The sequence below is a fragment of the Dipodomys merriami genome, unplaced genomic scaffold (assembly GCF_024711535.1).
Source record: "Dipodomys merriami isolate MVZ:Mamm:240054 unplaced genomic scaffold, mDipMer1.0.p SCAF_129, whole genome shotgun sequence".
Lineage (NCBI taxonomy): Eukaryota > Metazoa > Chordata > Mammalia > Rodentia > Heteromyidae > Dipodomys > Dipodomys merriami.
The window spans coordinates 369051-395343 of record NW_027202593.1 but is presented as its reverse complement, the minus strand read 5'-3'; the positions used below and the strand labels follow the sequence as shown (position 1 = coordinate 395343).

Sequence of the window (26293 nt, the reverse complement as noted above, 5' to 3'; positions counted from 1 at the left end):
CAGGTCCTGAGTTCAAGCCCTGGGACTGGCACACACACACAAAAAAAAAAATCGGTAAGACAAAGTTAGCACAGGCTCACATAAGTTAGCATAATGGCTCACATCTGTACTTGAGAGGCAGAGCCAGTGATGATCAGCCTCATGGGCTGGCTATGTGATAAAATGGGAGGGGTAACCAGGCTTGTCATCCTGGCTACATGGAAAGCATGATTAGCAGGAGCATAATGGGTATAATGTGAAACCATTCCTCCATTTGTCTATCAAGCACAAGGCTGAGTTCAAACACAGTACCACAAAATAAAGTAAGTTACCACAGAGGTTAACACGCCTACAATGTACTAACCAAAGATTTCCGTGAGTGCTATATAACTGAAAGCTGTCACTGAACCCTGTTTTTTTTTCCATTTTTAATTCATTTTCATAAGTACGTAATGCAGGGCTTCTCAACATCGCCACTGTTGGCATGCTAGACAAAATAACTCTTTGTTATAGAGCAGTCTGCACACTGTAGGGCAGTCAAGAGGGGGAGGGGGAGGATGAAGAAAGTTGAGGGGGTTGGTAAAGACAATACTCACAATACTCACTGCAAAGATTTCATACTCACAATGTCCTGAATTGATTCACTTTTCTCTGGGTTTTCCTCCAGATAAATCCTCTCCTTCAGACCACTCTTAGGACTCTAAATAATTTTTTTAAGAGAAAAAAAGTTCAGTTCATTACAATAGATTCCTAAAATGAGATAAGGAAAAACAGTGTGGAAAAAACATTCTGAAAATTATCTAGGATAAGAAATGTAGACAAGGGCTGGGAAGGTGGCTCAGTGGTAGAGTGCTTGCCTTGCATGCATGAGGCCCTGGGTTCAATTCCTCAGCACCACATACACAGAAAAAGCTGGGAGTGGCGCTGTGGCTCAAGTGGTAGAGCACTAGCCTTGAGCTGAAGAGCTGAGGGACAGTGCCCAGGCCCAGAGTTCAGGCCCACAACTGACAAAAAAAAAAAAAAAAAAAAGAAATGTAGACATGTATGGTATGTATGCCTGATAAGTGTCAGCTGTGAGACTTTTTTTCCTTGAATCAAAAGTATAATTTTCCATTAAAATCTTTGACCCAATCACCAGATTCTTCTGTGTGTATGTGTGTGTGGTGGTGAGGGACCAGTCCTGGGGCTTGAACTTATGGCCTGAGCAATGTCCCTCAGCGTCTTTTGCTCAAGGCTAGCAGTCTACCACTTGAACCACAGCAGCACTTCCAGCTTTTTCTATTTATGTGGTACTGAGGAATCAAACCCAGAGCTTGATGAACACTAGGTATTCCCAGCCCTCAAAATTCCTTTTTTTTGTTGTTGTTGTTGGTCGTGAGGCCTGAACTCTGGGCCTGTGCACTGTCCCTGAGCTCTTCAGCTCAAAGCCAGTGATCTACCACTAGAGCCACAGAACCGCTTCCAGCTTTTTCTGCTTATATGGTGCTCATGCACCACATGTAGGCTTCATGCATCCCAGGCAAGCACCCTACCACTGAGCCACCTTCCCAGCCCCAGATTCTTATCATCATCATTCCAAAAGGAGTTCTCAGATTTTCCTTGCATGAGGAACTAAATCATTGGGCCTAAGCCTCAAAAGGTAGTCTAAATGATGGCCTTTAATTATTTTTTAAGCCCAACTTTTTCTTAACAGTAAGAGAAACATTCTATTATTCACCAGCATTTGTGTGTACATGTATACCATAAGGTCTAACATCTCTTCTGCACACAAAGTACTCCGACTTCCTATGCATGTCTTTAAGAGAAATACGAGTCACAATCCACTAGCTTGATTTGGACCCACAAAACACTGGCTCAGTCTACTTCCCTCATCACTTTTAAAGAAAGTGAACTACTTATAAGTCTTTATTCTTATTACTACATACTACTTAAGAGTACTGTTGAGTATAAAATGCGGAACTTAACTTTCAATATTTATTTAAATATGGTGCCACATTATAGTCAACTTAACATATTTCTTAGCAAATACCCATGTTAATCTCATTCTCATAGGGTGAATCAAGAAAGTGCTATTGCTGAACCTGGACAATTAGCTGAAGTCTGTCTAACAGGACTAAGGCTTTTCCTCTTTGTAATGGCAGAGTACTTCATGACTCAACACTGAGTCACTCTGACCACAAATGGAATATTAACATGCTCTTAAAGATATCAACAGTCGGCTTCTCAGTTCAGTGAAAAAGCACTAGCATTAAAGCACTGGCATTATTAACTTGTCTACCACAAACAAGATGCCTGCTGGGAAATTCCACTCTCCCAAAAGAAACCTTGGCATTGGGTGTCTGAGGGAAAAAGTGAACTCTGGAATTGAAAGCTCAAATACTGCACAGGGCTGGGAAGGTGGCTCAGTGGTAGAGTGCTTGTCTTGCATGCATGAAGCTTTGGGTTCGATTCCTCAGCACCACATAAGCAGAAAAAGCCAGAAGTGACCGTGTGGCTAAGTGGTAAAGCACTGGCCTTGAGCTGAAGAGCTCAGGGACAGTACCCAGGCCCAGAGTTTAGGCCCCACACTGACCCCAAAAAAAAAAAAAAAAAAAAATTCATATAGTGTAGTACCTAGAGTTTCAACTTATCATATTGCTATGTTAAAGACTAGGATGATATATAAAAAGAAGCAAAAGAAAAATCACTTCTAATTCACAACATTAAATCAGGAGAGGATCCATAAGGAAGAATACAATAGATAAAATTTTAGAAACTTCAAGCTTACATCTGCATTGTCACTGCCAGGCCGAGAAGTATCTCCACCGCTCCAATCAGTCCTATAAGGTCCATCTCCAGGATCCATGTCTGGTTCACTAACTGTTAGGGCATCCCCTAGAGGCCTGGAAGGTGTTACTACAGCTCCATCCTGAAACAGTTTACAGAAGCACAAGAACACACACACACACACACACACACACACACACACACACACACACACACACACACACACACACACACACACACACACACACACACACACACACACACACACACACACACACACACACACACACACACACACACACGGTTCATTACTAACTGCTTAAAGAAATAAGAGACACTATTTCTTCTACACAGAGACTTTGAAATCTCAAATCTCTGATGTGATCAAAAATGTTTAAAATCCTACAGTAAAAAGCATGAATTACTACAACTTCTAAAATCCTAAAATGACATGATTCTAAAAACAGTAATGGTGGTATTCTAATAAAGACAGTAAAAATTCCAACTACTAAAAATAGCAAATAATATTATTAATTGTATTTTATTAATGTGATTTAGCTTATCTGACTATTGGTAAAGATGATTATACTACTGCTTCCCATTAGCATCCTTCCAATGCTGCCGAGTTTCAATAAATTGCCAATTCTAGGACACATACCACAAAATAAATTATTGTAAGCTTTAAATCAAGAGCCACATTTTTACTGCTCATAGGTAAGAACGCTGTCTTTGCCCAGTATAACAATATGATATTCAAAATGGGACTGAAAGTAATAAAAGAAGTATAATGAAAAGTACACAAGCCAGGAAGTGAGGGCCTTCTAACCTGTGACCCTGTTGAAGTCACTGAACCAGTTTGGGCCCTAGTTCTCTCAACCTCATGGAAATGAGCAGACCAGGCTGCATGGTCTGAAAGAATCTTTTCAGTTCTATGGACATGTGGCATTCACTTCAGACCTGATTCAAGAAATAGTGACAGCTTATCAGCTTTTACTCATTGTAGGTATGTAGGCAATTTGTCCATTTTCCTCAAAGATGAAGTTTAAGCAGCTGTCTATGAGAAATACAATTAAATAACATATCTGGTTGACATTCAAATTTTGAGCTATTTTTTCTAATGATACCATTATCCCCATAACTTATCCTGTACAGCAAATTCTAATACTATGTACTTTAAAGCTACAATAAAAACAGTCATTGAGATTATGAATGTGCCTTGAAGACACCAGACTCTTGCCTCAGCCTCTAAGTGCTGGAATTACAGGCATGGACTAACACACCCTGCTGAATTCTGGTTCTATCACTTTTGAGGTACATGACCTCAGATAATCTGCTTAATCTCTCTAAGCTTCTCTAAGTTTTACGTGTGAAGTAAAGAAAAAGAACAGGACCGAACTTCAGAACATTGCTGTACAAAGTGGAGAGGCTTGTCCATGTATGTACAATGTCCGTCACTTTATAAAAACCTATCAACTGCCGTTCTTTCTTAAGATGAGACAAAGACTCACAAAAATTAACTGTGTTCACCTAAATACATTTTTATCATTTGTCACATCAAAGAAAAAAGCACCCAATTTTTTTCCAAATCACTGCAGAACAAAGAGAGGAGATATGAGCAAGTAAACAATCAGAGGCCCACACTGACTTTTGTGCAATGTCCTACACAGGATATCCTGTTGTCCTGTGTTAGAAAAATCACTTTAAAAAGGCCATTGCAACATCTCCAACACATTCCCAGAAGACACTTTTCCTGTAAAAGGCTGGGTGGCCTTGTCAACAGTGATTCTACCTGCGCAGAGCCTGTGGCTTTGGATAACTGCTCTTGTAGCTGAGGAATGTGCTTCCTGGCCTCTTGGATCTCTTTTAGCAACTTCTGGGCAGGTGTTCGGTTATAGTCTTCCTGCAAGAACTGGAAAAGTTATAAAATTATTTTGAGAATTATTTACGTCATTAAAATATAGGAAGAGTCCATTATTAATCAACAAAATAGTTGCTAGCATGGATTATAATTCTCCTCAATCATGATTATGACCCAACTAACTCCACTAGGCCCACTCACAATTTTACTATGCTACAAAAAGCCCCATTTCTAATTTAGTACCTGTAGCCGTTCCTGTTCTTTCTGTAACATTTTTCTCAAGATTTCTACTTTCTGGTTATGAACCACATTGTTTTCTTCCTGGAGAAAGATAAAAAATAAACAGCCAGTAGAGAGAAATAAGCTAAAATAGAGAAAACAAGATAGACATCATTCTGCTTCGGCCCCAGACTCAGTGTCTTTCAGGATTTCTTCTATTCCTGGCTGTCATGAAGGCAGCTTTCAGACACAATACTTAAAAAGACAAGAAGTTCAGAGGAGTTTCTACCTTGTTATTTCACTATTACTAAATCGAGTCCAAGAGAACATTAACACAGGTAATAGTGGCAGAAGTGAAGGTATTTAAGTGTAAGACCAGTATCTTATACTTCTCTTCTTTGTGTTTTACTACTGGTCCCCATGCTGGGCACAAACTCCCTATCCCTCCTGCCAGAAATATGAGACAACTTGCAACCACTCATCTCTCTGTATTTCAACCCTGTAATATTTTGCTAATTTGGTCTTCCTATAATCCTGTTGTAGTCATATCATTTTCTTGCTCACAAGACTGTTTAACGGATTCTCACTGCTTATCCAGTTACATGTAAATCAGACAGGCCACTACGTAAGATCTATAGATGATGTACTTTTCACATGCTCATCTCTGACTATGAACTTCCTTAACAGGCACCAGCCAAACAAAAGTCCTGGAAACTTCCTAAAATGGTACTTTCTTGGCTCTTCATTTTTGTTTGTTCTACTTCCTCTACCTCAGTTGCTTTCCAATCTGTCACCACCACTTAAATGTAACTTGTTTTACAAGGCTCAGCTGGAGTAATAGCTTTCCATAAAGTCCTTCCTCATCATAGTTAGATGTGCTTTCTTTCCTCCTCTGAGACCTCATAGAGCATAGGGGTTTTTTTCCTCATAATGAGTATTTTTTGCCTTTGTGTTATACATAATTGTACACTCATGACTTGACTTCAATCAACAAGGATTTTCTAAGCACCTCTATCATGTCAAACAGTATTTCAGGTACTAGAGACACAATAGTACAGAAAATAGACAAAAGAAAAAAAAAAAACTGTCCTCTTCTAAGACTCCTTAGATGGCCAAGAACTTTCTACAGGAGATATCTAAATTATATTTCTGTGAGTGACACACTGATTTGAACAGGGCAGATATTTAACAGTTATTCAATTAAATATGCCATGACAACATTTTGTAATCATTCCAAGTTATAATGCAACTTATATAAACACCTCAAAACTCTTACTAAAAAGCATACTACATAACCAAGCTTTGACTTAGAAATACTGCTGGCCTTACCCCCACCAGCACAGGACTGGTGATCCTCTCCATGTTCCCAGATGCTCCAGGTGAATGAGGGGAAGACATGATGGGAGACATATGTCCAATGGCGGATGGCTCTACTTCAGAATCAGCAAGGGGAATCTGGGGCGACCCAGGTGGGCGTCCCTGAACAGTGAGAGCTACATAGGAACCAGCTTGGGGCAAGACGAGGAGAGTGGAAAGGAAGGAAAAAGAGAACGATATTAATAAGAAACTTTTTTTGAGATATTGTATCTACTGCTTACTCTGGCTAGCCTCAAATTCATCATGTACCCCAGGCTGGCAGAAAAACTGACTTTATTTTTCTTGCTCAGCTCCTAAGTGCTTGGATTACAGATATGTGTCAGGCCTGGCAATCTGACAGGTCTAAGAAAATTATGTTATGTGACAAAATCCCATCATCTGCTCATCAACTGGCCTTTCCACTGTGAGTGCCCCTCCACAGGAGAACAATGCCCTTTCAGACTGCAGACCACCACACAGAAGAGCAGACACTGCATCAAAGCAAATACAGTCTCTAACCTCAACAATGTATTTCCTTAATTAAGAGATGGTTAACACCAACCACTTACTAATGGTATGTTCTCTAATTTCTTAAATGCCCATTTTTGAAATCTTTAAATTTTAATGCAACACTAATTAGGCAGGACTTAACATTCTAGAATATAACAATAAATTTTAAGCTAGTCTTATAAAATGAATATAACTAAAATAGTCCACATAGCAGAAAAATCACAATAGTGAGCTTTAATTGAAACTTTCACTAGACATTTAAAGGGAGGGAAAAAAAAACCCTAGACAATAGAATTTATTATAAGCCAAGACTCACCAGCCAACATTCACTATTTATCTAGCATCAGTAAGAAATTAATGTTTCACATAAACAGCTTTTTTAGATAACTGATCTCTAAATGAAAAAAACACTTTTTAGACTTTTCAATACAAATTTTAAATGCATTTTAACACGTGCTTCCCTAAAATTTAGTCCTCCCATGAAATTAACAGTCATTTCACAGTGTTCTATGGTCCTAAAAATTATCTTTGGTTACACTAACTAGTTCCAACTGCTAAGAAAGGAGGGTGTCTAATACTTTAATACTTTTTTTTTTTCTTTTTGAGACCGGGTCTCACTATGTAGACTAGGCTAGCCTCAAACACTATAAAGTCCTCTTGCATCAGCCAACTAAGTGGCTGGGATTCACACACACAGCCATACCCAGCAAGTATAAGTACTTTTTAAACCCTTACAGTCCTATTACTCTTTTTCAGAAAGTCATTTCTCTTATATTACTAGCTCACATACTGTCTCCAATAGGTTATTAGTTCTTCCCTTTCTCCTTTAGTTCTCTCTAAGGTGCTCCAATTTGAAATCACCTTTACAATGTCTAGAATCAGCATCGAAGAGTAGGTGTATATGAAATCTCTACATAGTGCACAGGTTTTAGGCATGCCACATCTATTTTGTTTACTCAGAGTGTTTTATGCTTGGTTTGTTAACTACACTCTCTAATGCTACTGGGTAAGTAATCTACTGCTATAATCCTAGGGTTTAATTTTGTTTTCTAGTGCTAAGGATTGAACCCAAGGCCTTATCCATGCTACATGCAAGCCTCTACCACTGAGCTCCAGCTCCAGCCCTCAGATTGTACTTTCTAAGTAAAATTTATACTGGAATAAATAAAACCAACAAAATAACTAGAAGGATAAGGAACTCACCTTATTTAGATACTCTACAGTAGACATCAGGCATAAATAAACTTGTGAGCATAAACCATAATATTTATGTCACATACAAAAAGTTATAGAACACAATCTTGTTGAGTAAACCGGTTTATTCAAGTGTGGGATCTGATTTTGATCATGTCATATCTTTTTTTTTTTTTTTTTGTCAGTGTGGGACTTGAACTCTGGGCCTGGGCGCTGTCCCTCAGCTCTTCAGCTCAAGGTAAGCGCTCTACCACCTGAGCCACAGCGCCACTCCCAGTTTTCTGGTGGTTAATTGGACAGAAGAGTCTCATGGACTTTCCTGCCTGGGCTGGCTTTGAACTGCAATCCTCAGATCTCAGCCTCCTGAGTAGCCAGGACTACAGACATGAGCCACAAGTGCCTGACGATCATGGCATATCTTTAAAAATATTCTAATGTTAGAAACTGAAAGTGACCATTCAGAAAATTGGAACTGTACGGGGCTAGAAGGTGGTTCATTAGTAGAGTGCTTGCCTTGCATGCATGAGGCCCTGGGTTCGATTCCTCAATACCACATAAGCAGAAAAAGCCAGAAGTGACACTGTGGCTCAGTGGTAGAGTGCTAGCCTTGAGCTGAAATGCTGAGGGACAGTGCCCAGGCCCAGAGTTCAGGCCCCACGACCGACAAAAAAAAAAAGAAAGAAAGAAAGAAAGAAAGAAAATTGGAACTGTGCTGGAAAGGAAAATGAATTCAGAGCTGCTAACTGAAGCAATTAGAAGTTCAACAGAATAGTCTATCTATCGAATTCATTCTGAAGATGTCTCTCTACACCAGAAAAAGAGTTAAGTAAAATATTAATTATTTTGCTAGGCCACAAACAACTATCTTTTAGTTGTTATCCTCTTTACTATGAAATAACCTGATGAAGAAGATCATAAATTTTTTAATTTATTGTATCAAAATTATTTTAAGGTGTCATTTCTTTTTTTTTTAATGTAATGATAAATACAGCTGACGCCAAGCCAGTACAGAGAAAAGAACGATTATAGGCAGTGGGATGCTGGGACTTCCTCTCTCTACTCCTGCTATGCTGGTCTGTGCTGTTATTTCTGTAACAAGTGAAGAAACTCTTGGGAAACAGGCAGGACTAAAAGGTAGCAACCTGGATCTAGGCTGGGAGTGTAAGGTGTGGAGCCTGGACTTTTTCCAGGCTTCCTCGCCACTGGCAAACAGAAGCTCACAGAAACACTGGTCCTTCAAGGGGCTGGCACTGGTCTGCCCAAGCCTCATCGCCAGGTGGGAGAAACCACATCCACTTTTGACCTTACAATGGCAAGAGAATAGGCAGTTGTAGATTCTCACTGGTCTGAGATTCAGTTTTTCCATGAAAACTAAATGCAGGAAGGCTACTAACTCAAAGCCAAAATCATAAACCCTTAACCCTGAAGTTTTCCCAAGAGATATTCTCGACTCTGGATTGTACAACCATTTACTCATCATTGTGTCATGTGATCTCTAAACTTCCATTTCAGTCTGATCCCTCAACTTCCTCTCTTCTAATTCATTTATGTGTTTATATAAATGTATATACTCAAATGAATACTCAAATGAATGACAAAGATATAATGAACCCAATGTATGGAGCTGACAGAAAATAACTACTAGTAACTTAAGAGTTTCCACTTGAGGGGCTGGGAAGGTAGCTCAGCGGTAGAGTGCATGCCTTGCAAGCATGAGGCCCTGGGTTCGATTCCTCAGCACCACATAAACAGAAAAAAGAAAAGCCGGAAGTGGCGCTGTGGCTCCAGTGGTAGAGCGCTAGCCTTGAGCTGAAGAGCTGAGGGACAGCGCCCAGGCCCAGAGTTCAGGCCCCATGACTGGCAAAAAAAAAAAAAAAGTTTCCACTTGAGAACTTTATTCCACAGGGCTGGCAAACTCCAGCCAAGGGGTTAAATAGAGCTCACAGATATAGTTATATTAAAACCCAGCACAGCCGGGCGCTGGTGGCTCACGCCTGTAATCCTAGCTACTCAGGAGGCTGAGATCTGAGGATCGCGGTTCAAAGCCAGCCCGGGCAGGAGAGACCGTGAGACTCCTATCTCCAATAAACCACCAGAAAACCGGAAGTGGCGCTGTAGCTCAAGTGGTAGAGCGCTCGCCTTGAGCTGAAGAGCTGAGGGACAGCGCCCAGGCCCAGAGTTCAAGCCCCACGGCCGACAATTAAAAAAAAAAAAAAAAAAAAAAAAAAAAAACCAGCACAGCCAATCTTTTACATACTATGACTGCTTTGGTGCTACAATGACAGACTCCAGTACAGTAACAACTGCCATGTTCCATCTACATCTCCTAAACTATTTGCTGTTTAGTCTATTATAGAAAATGTCTGTTGATTCTTATCTTATGGGTTTCAGAAAACGATTCACACTAAATACAGTATTCACTTACATTTGATTAGCTTCACCACCTCCAAATGGTTTGAATGAGTCACCAGAGTTCCATTCACCTATAAGAAAATCAAATAACAGATACTAAATATATCCTATTAAGACAATGGACAGGCTGACTTTAAGAACTGTCATCTAGCTGGGCGCCAGTGGCTCACACCTGTAATCCTAACTACTCAGGAAGCTGAGATCTGAGGATCAAGGTTCAAAGACAGCCCGGGCAGGAAAAGTCTGTGAGTCTCATCTCCAGAAAATGAGAAGTGGTGCTATGGCTCAACTGGTAGGGCACTCACCTTGAGTGGAAGAGCTCAGGGACAGTGCCCAGGCCCAGAGTTCAAGCCCCACAACTGACAAAAAAAAATTATCATCTAAAATAAAACCAGGTATAATATATGTACACGTGTGTGTGTGTGTGTGTGTGTGTGTGTGTGTGTGTGTGTGTGTGTGTGTGTGTGTGTGTGTGTGTGTGTGTGTGTGTGTGTGTGTGTGTGTGTGTGTGTGTGTGTGTGTGTGTGTGTGTGTGTGTGTGTGTGTGTGTGTGTGTGTGTGTGTGTGTGTGTGTGTGTGTGTGTGTGTGTGTGTGTGTGTGTGTGTGTGTGTGTGTGTGTGGCTTTCTATGACTCTATTGGTTCTACTGCCAGATCAACATTTACACTATAGTCACAGATCTAAAATTAAGATTGATTTTCCACTGCCTCTCATGTAAACCATATACACAGCATACTTTTTTTCTGCTAACTCTGTATTCGTCTGTCTGTTCTCAGTGCTGAGGATCAAGCTCAACACTCCATACATGCTAGGGTAAGTACTACCACTGTGTTATGCCCTCGGTCCTCTATAGGAACAATCCATTTGACACATAATAGTACTAACATAATTCATATTTTAAATAAGGACTTTTATCACTTATATTTGTTTGCTGGCTTTTTGAGAAACGATCTTACTATGTAGCCCAGGCAAGCCTTGAACTTGTAATCCGCATGCTTCAGCCTCCCAAAGACTAGAAATACAGCCATGAACTATCATATCTGACTAAAATCAATGTCATGGGGATTATTTTTGTTGTTGTTGCTTGTAATGCCCAAATTTGAACTCAAGGTCTCCTGTTTGCTAGGCGAGTGCTCTTGAGCCACGTCTTTAGCCGCTACTTACATATTTAAAGGGGCTTTTTTTCTTGACAGTACTGGGGTTTAAACTGAAAGCCTACTGCTTGATAGACAGGTGCTCTACCACTTGAGCCATGCCTCTAGCTCTCTACTTACATATTTAAAGGCACATTTCTACTAAGAGATTAATGTGGGCAGGAATGATCTTTACAAAAGTGAATTGTTTTCTTATCAAGAACATATAGGTCTTCACTTATTATGATACCTTTTATTAAGCCCTTTAGTGAAGGATAGTAGTGATTACAAAATAAACGCAAAATAAAGTAAGTCTTAATACTCAACAGATCCATAAAGTGCTGCTTTTAATAAAAATCCAAATTAAAAAACAAAGAGTATGGCTGATATATCCTGTTTTCAATCCTACCACAAGTCCCATAATAGTCTTTTCTTTACCTTGATGATCCGATCACCTGTCTGCACACCAGCCCGCATGGCTGCTCCATCTGTGTAAGAAATGAGTTACTTAAAACATGATTCGCTTGCAGTCACTGAAAGTCTTCTTGAAAGTAATGTAAATTGGGCTGGGAAGGTGGCTCAGTGGTAGAGCGCTTGCCTTGCATGCATGAGGCCCTGGGTTCGATTCCTCAGCACCACATAAGCAAAAAGAAAAAAGCCGGAAGTGGCGCTGTGGCTCAAGTGGTAGAGTGCTAACCTTGAGCTGAAGAGCTGAGGGACAGCGCCCAGGCCCAGAGTTCAGGCCCCACAACCGGACCCCAAAAACAAAAACAAAAAAAAAAAAAAGAAAGTAATGTAAATTAACAAAGCAGTTAAAAACATGAGCTGTAAAAGGACATGAACCTAAGTTCAAATCATGCCTCTGTCTCTCACTAGTGAAATGCTGCCTTTTTTTATGGTCTGCTACTTTTAGGCTCATTACCACCTAAAAATAATTTTTTAAAAATACTCCAAATTTCATGACATCCAATATAAAGAAAATATTCAATATGTGTTAACAGCAAAAGACATTATTTTAATTTGAGGGAAGAACTGATTATTGTTTAGCCCATCACCCTCCCTTTAGTCAATACTTATTATGGTCACTGGTGCCTTAAAAAATGGAAATTCTAGAGCCTTGGAGCTGTTGACACATAAAGTTTCACAATCATGGAGTCATAGGGTTTCTAGAGTTACACAAATGATAAAGAAAACCACCCGGGGGTAAATTCATTCCCGTTAACACTACAGGCAAATCTTCTGCAATAGTCCACAGGACCTGCAAACTGTGAAGTTATTCTATTCCAGGCAACAGATATTTTCAAGCTTTTCCGTGCTTATTCTGCTTGCCCCTGGTGACAAAACTGTTTTTTAAAATGCCTTGCCTTCTTTGACAGACTGTACGAAGACTGGATTGTCTCCACTGACCGTCAGCCCAAATCCATTGTCATCTTTCTGGATGATCACACACCGCTGAACAAGACCTGCACAAGAACCAGAGTAAAGAAAGAAGGAAGAGAAGACAGAATGAAAAGGACAATGATTATATATTAGCAATGAACCATATGCTACCTGGGGAGACACAAGAGACCTCATGAAACCCATATATAAAGAAGAGTTCTAACTCCATCAACAAACAAACAGAGGAATATCACAAAGAAACACAAATACTGGTTTCTCACTGAAGAAGTAGAATAGAACTACTCCAAGATTAAAAAGTTATAGCAAATTGGAAAGGGGAATTATTAGAAATGAGACAATTAGAAGGAAAGCCCCTTCCTGTCTGAGCTATTTATTTGTCATATAAAATCCTGTCCCACTGCTCTGAGCTCTAATTGATGTTTAATCCAAGAAAATCAAATGCTTCTGTAGAACATAAGGTTAGGAGCATCCTATGGAAAATTCCAGAGAAATACAATCTTAACCTCAAAAAAATATTCTTAGATAAACAGACTGCAAAGAAGGAAAATATGTACAGAATACCTGCAGCTACACTCCTAAGAGGTAAAGACAAAGGGATGAGTTCAAAGGGAAGAAATACTCTGGCTCACAGTGAAAATAAACAGAAAGGAGACAAAAGCAGAAAAGAGAAAACCTGTGAGCCTTCAACCAGTTCTTTTATCTACGTATATACTTACCTGATTCCTGTAGGAGAATTTTCCCCCCTCCTAAATAGCAAATGAAAACTGTCAGGCAAGGTGCCAAACAGGGGAACTCAACCAAAAGAAGAAGACTGTCCCTAAGCAGACCACTCTGCAGTTCTGTTTGGCACAGATCAGATCTGAAGATCCTGATCTCTGTGTAGAGATATTTAATGTACTTTTAGTTTTGCAGAAACAAACCATTTCACCAAAACTCAAACTATGTAACATTAAAATAACACAAAGATAATGATTGGAAAATAAGAACTTCTTCCAAGAATTTTATATATAAAGAATAGATAGTTAGCTTATATCAAGAGCCACAATATCTTTGAAATAACTGATATGCAAAGGGTATGTTAAAGATAGTATATTACTAATATCTTGTTGGCATAGTATATTCTTGCTGATAATAACATGGCATGGATAAGTTGAGCTTACTAAAGACAAAAGACTGGAGTAACTGGATTCCTATAAAGAAAATCCAAACCTTGAAATCCTACTCTATCCAAAAATTAAAACATCACGGCGGGGAGGGGGTTAGAGTGCTTTCCTGGCATCAACAAATCCCTGGGTGTGATCCCCTCCCCACGCTGGAAAAAAGGCAAAACCAAGGACCTAAATGTAAATTTAAGCCAACTTCTCAGAAGAAAATAAAGCAGCAAATCTCTAAGATCTCAAGGACACAGTTCTCTCAAGATGTAAAATGCACCAATCATCAAAGAAAAAAATCTGGACTCAAAATTAAAAAGTTTCGCTCTTCTAAAGACACTCAAAAAAATGAAAAACTAAGCTACAGACTGGGAGAAAATAGACATAATACTTTACAAATATCTGGCAAAACACCTTTATCTAGATTATACTTCTGAAAGCAACTTCACAATTCAATGGAAAATAAATTTTTAAAAGACCAAAAGATTTAAATAAACGTATCAAAAAGATACAGCAGTAGCCAACAAATACTAGCAGAAGTGCTAATTAATATCTGCAATATTGACAAAAATGTACATTAAAAACAGTAAAACCTACACACTAAACAGAATGGCTAAAAAATAAAAAGACTGAGCATATCAAGTGTTGGCAAGGCTATGGAATAACTGGAATTCTTATAATGTTGCTAGGAATTTACAAAGCCTTGAGAAAATAGTTTGGAAATTTCTTATAGAGATAAGCATATATTTACATATGATCCAGTCATTTTATTTCCAGGAGAAATAAAAACTCATGTCTATATAAAGGTTATTGCAAAAATGTTCAAACTAGATTTGTTTATTAGAGCCAAGAATAAGAAACAATTCTATGAACATATGAGTGGATAAGCAAATTGTTATATACATAACATAAACTACTATCCAGCAAAAGAACAAAAGTACCGTGAATATGTAACAAGATGCAAGGATGAATCTCAAAAACATCATGCTAAGCAAAAGGACCCAAACACAAGAGAGTGCATGATGTAATTCCAGTGCAGCACAGGAAGAGTCCAAGCTATAGCAACCAAAAGCAGACCAGTAATTACCTGAGCAAGAAGAGGGAATGACTGGGAAAGGAAATGGAACTTTGTGTCGTGGAAATGTTCTGTATCATCAATTGTCACATGAGTGTGTTAGTTTGTCAGAAATCGTCAAACTGTGCACTTAGCAAGAGCGCATCTTATGTACATCTTACCTCAAATTAGTTCCAACATTAAAAGTTATTATATCTCAATTCTAGAGATTACTAGCATTGCAGTAGTTTGTATTCATATCACTTCCACAAAACAGTAAAAGGTATTGAGGGTAGAAGAGAAATAATCCATCAGAATTCAACCTTTGTAGGTCAGGGATGGCATGTACCTATAAACCCAGAATTTGGAGGCTGGGGCAGGAGGTTCACAAGTTCAAGGCCAGCCTGGCCTTGATAGGGAGAGTCAACCTTGTTCCATGTAGCTTCTTTCAGATAATCAGAGAAAGACTATAAATGAGTATGGATACAAAAAAAATCTAGTGGGGAAAAAAAAGTGTTCTAGATAAATTTCTAGTAAATAACCAGAATTAGAGCCTCCTGAAATAGAGTAAGAGCAACATTTTACAGGAGTCTGTATAAATCCATGCTTACTAAACACCAATATTTCACCATCTCCTTAATAATCATTCACATTTCAAAACAGACACTATGGTATTAAAATAAAAATCAAAGTAATTATAATACCAAATATATTGATGTTCACATAATATATATCTATGCTTCCCAGCTCGCTGAAATCAGTGAAAGAAGTCCACTGTACTAAAACACTGGTCTTCTGAAACACACTTCTCAGGTGCTTGCAGGGCAAAGGCTACTTGTCAGAAGCGAGGCAATATGGCTGATATAGTGGTATGCACCTATAATCCCAGCAGTCAGAAGACTGTGTAATGGAACTACCATACGAATGTGACTGTCTCTGAAAAAAAGTAGCAAGCACATAATCACTTGGATGGCTATAAGCTGTGTCCCAGAACTCTGTATGGGGACAGGCAGAACATCTAACAAAAAAGATAGTTCTAAGGCTCAACTTTCCTTGAAACTCGGTGATATCGTTCCACTCTCACCATTCTTGGTGGTACATGAAGACTTTTTCCCACAGCTATCTATTAAATGAATATGGAGCATAATAAGTAACTATATATGTATGCACTTATCAAAAGGCATTATAATTTTTTCTTTTGCCTCAAGCTATAAACATCTAGAAAACAGCTTGTGTCAGTCCTATTATCTACATATCCCTTAGCATATAACAGGAACTATTTATAGACATCTACATATAATAGGAATTCAATAAATATTAAATAAATCTGAGTTTGTTTTATATAAAGGAAATTCTGAATAAATCATTTTAATAAGAAATTAAATCATACAACCAGGCATGGTGGTACATGACTATAATCCCAGCACTCCCAGCTAAAGAACCAGATGGCAAATTCGTGGCCTTCTTGGACTACATAGTGAGACCCTGTCTAAAAACAAATAAACAAAACCCTCAATTAACAAGAGAAGAAAATCATAGCCCTGAAGATTATTCACAGTAGATAATACTATGTAAGAACATTAATTAACAATCTGCCTGGCAAGATTTCAGCCTATCTACTTGAAACTAACTCCTCTATTCACAAGGACATTTTTTTAAATTTCCTGTCGACATTTCTCCTGGAAGCAGGAGAAGTAAAAATGTTCTATCAACTTTACATATATACTAGGCTTTCCTAAATTTTATTTCTCTTATTAGAAAAAGCCATGGCTTTCCATTACAGTAACGTGACATGTGAAACGAACATAAAGTCTACTTCTCACACCATAGATAATTAATTACCAATGGTTTTATTTTGAAAATGAATACACTGTATCTTTGTAATGCTGTGGAGAGGAAAGGATAAAAGATATTCTGAAAAATGCGAGAAGGCACTCTCAAGTTTCACTATAAACATATTCCTGAAGAAAGGTCACATCTACAGTGCCAGATAGTAATTTAATGAAAACGGAGTGCTAGACTCATGAGCAATATGGCAACCCTTCATATTACGTTGCTTTTGGAGAACATACATTAGTCTTTCTTCACCTTTTATTTTATTACATGACCAAGCTTCTCTAAGCCTCACCTCCTAAGAATTAGCTTCAGGAAAGGGTGTGGAGAAAAACCATGTGCAACCCAATCAAAACAGCTCATTTGCAAACTGCTGCCAGACATGCGTGTTTTATGAGTAAACCTTCAGATAGACAATCCTCTGTTAAGAAGTTTCTGCTGTCTAAATGCATAATGCTGCCAGCAAGAGGAGCCTCAAGTCCCCAGCATTCTGATTTCTTTGTTTAGATCACTAACAGAAATAAATCTCTTTTTTAAGTTACATTTTCTTCTACTTTAAGTTTTCCAAAAGGGAAGAACCAATTAAGATGAGTCAAGACTTTATTCCATCAATTGTCTACTAAAATAGTTCATCTCAATCTCAGCAATCATTCATTCAAAACTCACTTAAGAAATGACTCCAAGTCAGGCATTATGGGATTTGCAAAGACGAGTACAGAAGCAATTAACTACCTCCAAAGGAGGACAGCAATGTTCAGAAACAAGAGAGGCAGCTGGGCAAAACCAGGAAGGAGCAATACTTTTTAAATTTGACAGATAAAACTGCCACAAAGTATATATGCTATGGAATATCATATTGTCCAGCAATACATGCAAACATATATATATATATATATATATATATATATATATATATATAGAGAGAGAGAGAGAGAGAGAGAGAGAGAGAGAGAGAGAGAGAGAGGAGTTGAAATTCCTAGCTAATTAACAAATGTACTACTTCCTATTCTTCTGGTAAGAATACAATATACACTTTTCAAGAATGCACTCTATCTTCATTAATTGTGAAGAACAGATCTCTTGAAGGGTATTCCTCAAGTGTCTGTGTTGGGTAGGATTTTAAGCTTCAGGAAAAAAGAAACCATTCAAGACAGAGGACTTGCACTGATTAAGCAAAGAATACTAAGACATATTTGGGAAATGGAAACGTGCAAAGGAGTCTGGTACCTTTAGGTGAACATTAGTGGATTAAGGCAGAATAACAAATTAGGAACAAATTATGATATAGTTTAGTAATCATTTGTACTTTCCCAACAAGTGAATACCCAAATCTTTATTTAACTAAAATTAATCTGACAGGTGAAGGCAGGTTATAGAATAGAGAGGAGGAAGTCTAAGAAAGCTATGACTCTATTAAAAATAGTCTTGGTATGGGAATGTGGCTTAGTGGTAGGATGCTTGCCCTAGCATGCATGCTCTGAGTTCTATGCCTCAGTGCCACATATACAGAAAAAGCCAGAAGTGGCACTGTGGCTCAAAGTGGTAGAGCCTTAAGCAAAAAAAGCTCAGAGACAGTGCCCAGGCCCTGAGTTCAAGCCCCAGGACTGGCAAAAAATAAATAAAAATAAAAATAGTCTAGTGAAATAATGGGAAACTGGGGCACAGTGAAGAACACTGTAAGAGTGTATAGCTGATCAGGGACAGAGGAATGTAAAAGATGACTTTAAGCAAGTAAGACTAGGTGAATGAGAACATTGTAGCATGAAAGAATTAAATTCTTTATTAAATTCCTTATTTTAAAAATTCTGACCCAGGGGGCTGGGAAGGTGGCTCAGTGGTAGAGCGCTTGCCTTGCATGCATGAGGCCCTGGGTTCGATTCCTCAGCACCACATAAGCAAAAAGAAAAAAGCCGGAAGTGGTGCTGTGGCATCTAAGAGACAGCACCTTTAGTTCAAGACCCAAGACCAGCACACACACAGACTTACTAACAGAGATACAAATACACCACTGAAGTACTCAAACATGAATATTCCATGTACAGGCTGATCATCTCTAACATTACTCAAACATGAATATTCCACGTACAGGCTGATCATCTCTAACATAAAAATCTGCAGCTCAAAACAATGCCCTAAATCTGAAACTTCTTGACTAGTAACATAATGGTCACAGGAGGAAAATTCCACACCTAACCTCCAAGATAGGTCAGTCAAAGCATGAAAAGTATTACAAATATTATGTAACACTATCTTTACAATACTTGTAGGAGATATACACAAAACACAGAATTTCATGTTTAGACTTGGATACCATCCCTGTAACTCCTAATGTACATGCTAATGTTTCTAAATACAAAAAAATTCCATAATCAAAATCACATCTGGATTTGTCTGAAGCATTTCAGAAAGACACACTCAACCTGTACTAACAGTCTACTTCGGTTACAGACTAAATGTATATGTCCCTCACAATCCAAACATTGACACCTCACCCGAAGATGTGATGGTATCTGGGGGAGAGCCTTTACGAGGTGATAAGGGTTTGATAGGATTAGAACAGAGTAGAGTCTCTGTCTCTTCTCTACAGAAAAGCCACAGGAGACTGAGAAAACAGATACAGTGGCATCACATAGCAGACTTCCATCTGACTGAAAACCACTAGGACTCGGGACAATTAATTTTTGTTATTTACAGCATATGGACTATGGCCTTTTAGGTTTTGTTATGACAGCCCAATCGTGCTAAGACAGTTTAGTAAAATATGGATTATTTGTCCACAAAATAGTATCAGTGGGACCAAATATCAAGTTCAAGGTGTTCACCTTGGAAATTAATTACCAGAAGGCCCTGGTATGGTCTTCTTTATCTCAAAAAGTAACTGTGAGTTTTCACAACACTATTTTTAGAAGAGTCCACAGAAGTGTGTCCAAAGAGGTCACGATGGAAATAATACTAGGGGACTTTATTTCCTAGCAGAAGAAATGCTTGTCTTAATTTTTAAACCTCCATAATCACAAAGAGGAATACAGGCCTTTGAACTCGACATGGGAAAAGGAACGGAATTCCCCATCTGGTGGGCGGAGAACACAGTTGTGTTTAAAATACTGAAAGGAAGACTGTTTCCTCCTCAGGATGCTTATGATGATCCCACGTTACTACACCTAGTTACAATAATCAGTTTATTTAAAAGCAAAATGTCCTTTGTGATGCAAATGAAGAGTATGGTCTGAGGATGTCATTCTTCTAATGGAAGAACAAAAATCTATTTAATATGGAATGAGTAAAGTAGGCTGAGGGAGATAATTTTTAGTGGCTACAGAAAAAAGCACAGTTAGGCTTCAGGCCTTTTATTCCTGGGAAAATATCTATAGAGAAAACTTTTAAAATATTCTTTGATTAGAAATATACATGTACCCATGTAATAACAGAACATGTGCATTCTGCTAGTATGGCATAAAAGAAAATAATATTTGTGAAAATCTCTTTAAGAACATCATGACAGAAGTTAGAAAAATCCTATAGTCAAATTCAAAATGCCTTTTGTGAATTTTTTATCTCCTACAGTAACCTAGAAAAGTTCTCCACTGAGTAAAAAAAAAAAAAAAAAATATATATATATATATATATATATATATATATATATATATAAAACAGGAAATCAAATACCATTAAAATTGCAGATCAGAAAATGAATTCACCCCTGTCTAACAGACTGCAAAAGATACAGAGAAAAATACAGGGAAACTTGAACTATAGAGAAACTTAACAAGTTGATCTAGAATAAACATTTGGTTTCCTTTTAATAAACAAAGTAAATATCTCAAAAGTAACTCTAAAAATGGTTACGAAAGTCTAATATTATGTATGAGTGATGTCTATGTTAAGCACCCAACCAAAGAATCTGCAAGCCGGGCGCCGGTGGCTCACGCCTATAATCCTAGCCACTCAGGAGGCTGAGATCTGAGGATTGCGGTTCAAAGCCAGCCTGGGCAGGAAAGTCCATGAGACTCTTATCTCCAATAAACCACTTGAAAACCAGAAGTGGCACTGTGGCTCAAGTGGTAGAGCACTCGCCTTGAACTGAAGAGCTGAGGGACAGCACCCAGGCCCAGAGTTCAAGCCCTGACTAAAGAAAGAAGAAAAAGGAGGGGGGGGGGAGGAGGAGGAGGAGGAGGAGGAGGAGGAGGAGGAGGAGGAGGAGGAGGAGGAGGAGGAGGACACTGTCTAATTGCTAAAGCTTGAGGTGGGCTTATAACAAGATCCTACACTGAAACATAATGTCGCCAACTGCTATGACCACACTCAGTCATATCCATATATTTCCAAAGTTTGCTTTTCTCTGTAGTGTCTTTTTCACCCATGCTAACCACACAGACTAAAGAAGCCTATTTATGATTTTATAATGTCAGAGATTACTACACACATGCTGACTCTGTCCTGATCAACTCATCCCTCAGATGAGTGCTTTTTGAGTACTTGTGGTTCTGTTCCTTCCAAAACACAGTGTTTCAAAGGTTCTCAAGGAACAAACACAGAGAAGCCACACCTTCCTTCCAATTACCACTTAAAATGTTTCTATTACTTCTAAGCTAATAGCATGTCTGGACGAGTGTAAAATTGCTACCACTGGGAAGAAAAATATTAGTATAATATTTCTTGTCATAGATTCCTAAACTGCTAATCTTCATCCAAGGCAAACAAGCTTTTGCACACATACCACAGATCTAGGAAAATGGTGAAGGAGGTAAATACAGCATCACAAAGGCTACTGGAAAGAATGGAGCTTCAAGGACAACGTTCCAGTCCCCAAAGAGAATGAAGTATAGGAAGCGCTACATACACATAACAGAAAGACAGGAGTCTGAAGGATTAGGGAGTTATTTCTCACTAATTAGTAGGAGTCAAAATACTTTGGAGGGAAGAAAAGGCATAAATTGACCTGCTGCAAGACCTAGTATAGATGTCCCATTGAACTACACAATTTAAAAAAAGGTCAAGTTAAAAATGTTATGTATCTAACATAGAAGCACTGACTGGTCTGGGACCAAACAGTGGGCTTTATAATACTAAAGAGTATCTGATACTGTGGGCTCAGGTGGCAGAGGTTAAGTTGTCAAATACATTCAGGGGCGGAGGGCATTTCTATGTACTTTCTCCTCATAGAAGTCACACTAGGAAATACCTGCACTAGGTAAACATCCATTTTTTGGCTGTATTAATTTTTTTTTAATGTTTTGGTTTTGAGGACAAAGTTGGAATCTTCCTAAAATGATATAACTTTAGTTATAGTGTAAGTTATACCTTAATCTTCCTAAATAATCTTTAAAGATTATTTTCAAACTTTTTTTTTTTTGGGGGGGGGTCCGGTCTTGGGGCCTGAACTCTGGCCTGGGCACTGTCCCTCAGCTCTTCAGCTCAAGGCTAGCGCTCTATCACTTGTGAGCCACATTGCCACTCCAGCTTTTTTTTTTTTTTTCCTGCTTATGTGGTGCTGAGGAATCGAACTCAGGGCCTCATGCATGCAAGGCAAGCGCTCTACCACTGAGCCACCTTCTCAGCCCATTTTCAAACTCTTGATTCCAGGTAATGCCTCTTCATTCACTTTTCTCAAACTATGTCAAAAGAAGGGACATGGGCAAGTAAACTGCAAAGACAAAGAGAAAATCTACTCGAACTCCACAAACAAGATCTATTGTATTTGGGGGAGAAAGGAGTGAGTCTGGAAATATTAGCATTTCCACCATGTGTTCCAAAGTTCCCCATTCAGGTTAAACTTGCTCTTTGTGAAGGTTTTTTTTGTTTTGGGTTTTTTTGCTTGTTTGTTTGTTGTTTTGTCAGTCATGGGGCTTGAACTCTGTCTGTAAGCTCTTTTGCTGAAGGCAAGGGCTCAACTTCTTTGACCCCAGCGCCATTTCATTTTTTCTGGTGGTTAATTGGAGAAAAGAGTTTCACAGACTTTCCTGCCCAGGTTGGCTTTGAACCGCAGTCCTCAGATCTCAGCCTCCTGAGTAGCTAGGGTTACAGGCATGAGCCAGGGTGCCCGGCTAAGATTAGTTTTCAAAGGCACTGCACTGGTATGAAATTTCCTCATTCAAAATAAGCTTCAGGGAAGCTTCTGAAAGGCACAAATTCTTCAAGCAAGAAAATGAAGTATTTACACTTTTTACTATTGTGGATACATTCTACAAGAATGATTCATTCATGTGATAATGCAATGAAAAACAAACATAAAGTTCCAAAAGACAGCTAACACATTTAAATTATGTCAGCACTATACTTAAGAGGAAAACACTGCACTGCTTAAATTCTACGTAATCCAAAATCTGTAATGAGGCATGGGAAGATACCAAGAACTCACGTCCCATCCATGTTATTTGGAGGAATCCGACTCTAACATAATAGAGACAATATGATGTCTTTCCAGAACCAAGAAGAAAGAGAAGATGCGTGATGAAGCCTATCTCAATCTACAATGTTAGTTTGTACCGATCTGAAGCTTCCAGGTCACAGCCACATTCAACCCCAGGCTTGTTTCCCTGCAGTAGATCATGCCATGCAGAGCAGACACAGAAAGGCTGGAGTTATCCACAACAAAATGAAACAGCATGAAGCAAGCTCCAGAGGTACAAGGCTGAATTAGCTACATGAGCTTACCATATATCTCCGATCTACTCTCCTCTGAACTAGACTTTGTCTTCTTGGAGGAGCTATCTGCACAGGAGCGGGAGAAAAGGAGAGATATAGAAAATATGGAAACCAATGTAAGGGGGGAAAATTCATGGGGGTAAAAAGAATGAATCATGATCAAGTTAAATCGTGCAAACATGAGGTATGGACATCACAGGTGAAAGCATTTAGAATAGTCATGAACAGCACAGGTAATGACATCTTTTAAAGATTTATCGAAGAAAAGACAGTGTAATAAAAATACAGTCATACAAAACAACACATGAATAATCTACAAAATATATAATCACCTGGCAATTGCAGAGATGAAAAAAAGCACCAAAAGTTATATTAATGAAGGATCATACCTCTTTGTTAAATCTGTTGTTGGACCTGGACCATCATACATGAACAATACAAAATAAATCTAACAAAACTAAAACATTTTCATGAATACAGGGCAGAAACCTGTGACCTTTATTATCAAGACAATAGCTAATCACATAAATGAAACCCATGAACCCCATGACTTCAAAACTATGTGTCAGAAATAGAGAATCCCCTCTTCCTGGAGATCTGTAAGTGACCAAAGCCTCCTAAACTGATGCTAGAATTTCCTTTCCCCCATTGGCCAAGATGTAGCTTAACTATTAGCTGTTTGCTTCTTAGTTATCCCTTCACAGATACTTTTATTTTTCAAAATTCAAGACCAGTTTGAACTAAAAGTATGAAACACTGTAACTATATACAAAAAACATATTACTCCATTAATTATGGGAAGTTATATTGCTAAGTACAAATATCTTAAAAGATGTTACATTTATGTATCTGGGATTGCAGCATTTACTTTATCTTTTGTAATGGGAATATACAACTCAGTTAAATAATACATGCTCAAAGAACATGTATCAATTTCAAATAACAAAAGAAACTTAAGCAATTTTTTAAAGTTAAATGTTAAGTTTACAAGGAGAAGAAAAAAGAAAAAGCCTAAATTCCACAAGAGAAATTCTCTATATCTGAAAAAATACCTATCTATTGGGGGAAAAAAAAAAAACCACTACAAAGGTTAAGACAGATCTCAGTTCAGAAAAACTTTTAATTCAAGAAAAGGGGATTTGGGGCTGGGAAGGTGGCTCAGTGGTAGAGAACATGCCTTGTATGCCAGAGGCCCTGGGTTCGATTCCTCAGCACCACAAAAGCAAAAAGAAAAAAGTTGGAAGTGGCACTGTGGCTCAAGTGGTAGAGCGGTAGCCTTGAGCTGAAGAGCTGAGGGACAGCGCTCAGGCCCAGAGTTCAGGCCCCATGACCGGACCCAAAAAAAAGAAAAAGAAAAGGGGATTTCTGTTCATTTGCTTATTAAAAATGAGAAAAATCATTCATTTTTGAAGCTGTTGTCACAACAACTGAATTCTGAAATAATGCAGAAGCAGTGGTTGTTCCAACCTTGATTTGATGACAAGTACTCTTACTAATCCTTGATGTGACCCAAATCCAAGTATGATGTAGCTGTTTCTATCATTATCATTATTCTTAAATATACAAGGATGCATCTATCTGGAAGTCCAAAATATGAAAGTTAAAATGTGTATATCCCTGATAAATGCCAAGGGGACGCTATATGACTGGGGGTGAGGGTGGGGACTGGAAGAGCACTAATGACAACAAGAAAAACCACCACTCCTGGTACCTCAGGATGCTTAGGCTCTATCATTCTGACCCTCATGATTCTCAATATTTTTTGGAAGAATTAATACAGTATATTTTACCTGTAGGGTCAAAATCATGTGATGTACTGCGTTCAACTTTCTGCTTCTTATCTGTTGGTGACTCTCGGTTCAAAATACTTCCATGCCTAAATTAAATCAAAGCAACCAAATATTTACTATAAGAAAAGCATTAGAATAATATTCAATTTAAAAATTTAAAAAATGTGTTCTACAAAGAGAAAGCAACATAAGCTTCTCTATGTTTTTCAAAAAGTTTTTTAAAATTCAATCTATGCTATAATACATATCTACTTATTTTTTTTGGGGGGGGGGTCCAGTCGTGGGGCCTGAACTCTGGACCTGGGCGCTGTCCCTCAGCTCTTCAGCTCAAGGCTAGCGCTCTACCACTTGAACCACAGTGCCACTTCCGGCACTTTTTGCTTATGTGGTGCTGAGGAATCGAACCCAGGGCCTCAGGCATGCAAGGCAAGCGCTCTACCACTGAGCCACCTTCCCAGCCCTCTACTTATTATTAAAGTATATTTTATTCTTAGAAAGGGCTGTTTATAGTGTATAATAATTTTTACATGTCATCATGATCCTTTCTTTAAAAAAAAAACAAAAAAACAAAACAGTGCCTAAAAGTAATAAAACATGTCCCCAAACCCTAAATATATGATGGCCAAGCTCAAAATCACTGAATGAGTACAGCATGCAGGAGAAGAGTTGACAGAGCACATTTAGCTGAAGCCAGACTCACTTTAGCCCCGCCTCTATGCTCTAGCCACATAAGTCTCAGCCAATCACCTTAACGGCTCAAGAGGCCCTCACAATATGATGTTTTTCTGTAACCTAGCCATTCATTGATCAGATAACGGCTGGGCAAAACAAGACCCTTACTATGATAGAGAACTATTGATTAAATGAAATGTTAGTGATATCATTAAAAATGATAAAAAATAATATAATTAGGAATGACATACTGTCAACATTTTAAACAGTATTTATGATTAAGATGAAAGAGAGGAAATGCTACATCACAAGTACTGGAC

At 38.4% G+C, this 26293-nt stretch overlaps 1 protein-coding gene across 2 annotated transcripts in view; it reads right to left on the bottom strand.

Moving 5' to 3' along the window:
- The window catches only part of LOC138824433 (rho guanine nucleotide exchange factor 12), a 116337-nt gene that overhangs the window by 37878 nt on the left and 52166 nt on the right, over positions 1–26293 (bottom strand). The window contains exons 3-12 of one of the 2 annotated variants that reach the window (XM_070018280.1): positions 25302–25387; positions 23521–23577; positions 12792–12890; positions 11866–11915; positions 10308–10365; positions 6152–6330; positions 4847–4924; positions 4535–4654; positions 2747–2887; positions 605–679 (exon numbers count right to left, since the gene is read on the bottom strand). In XM_070018280.1, the coding sequence (XP_069874381.1) occupies positions 605–679; positions 2747–2887; positions 4535–4654; positions 4847–4924; positions 6152–6330; positions 10308–10365; positions 11866–11915; positions 12792–12890; positions 23521–23577; positions 25302–25387 (943 nt within the window). The remainder of the gene's footprint in view (positions 1–604; positions 680–2746; positions 2888–4534; positions 4655–4846; positions 4925–6151; positions 6331–10307; positions 10366–11865; positions 11916–12791; positions 12891–23520; positions 23578–25301; positions 25388–26293) is intronic. The other variant, XM_070018281.1, reaches the window with a different exon arrangement.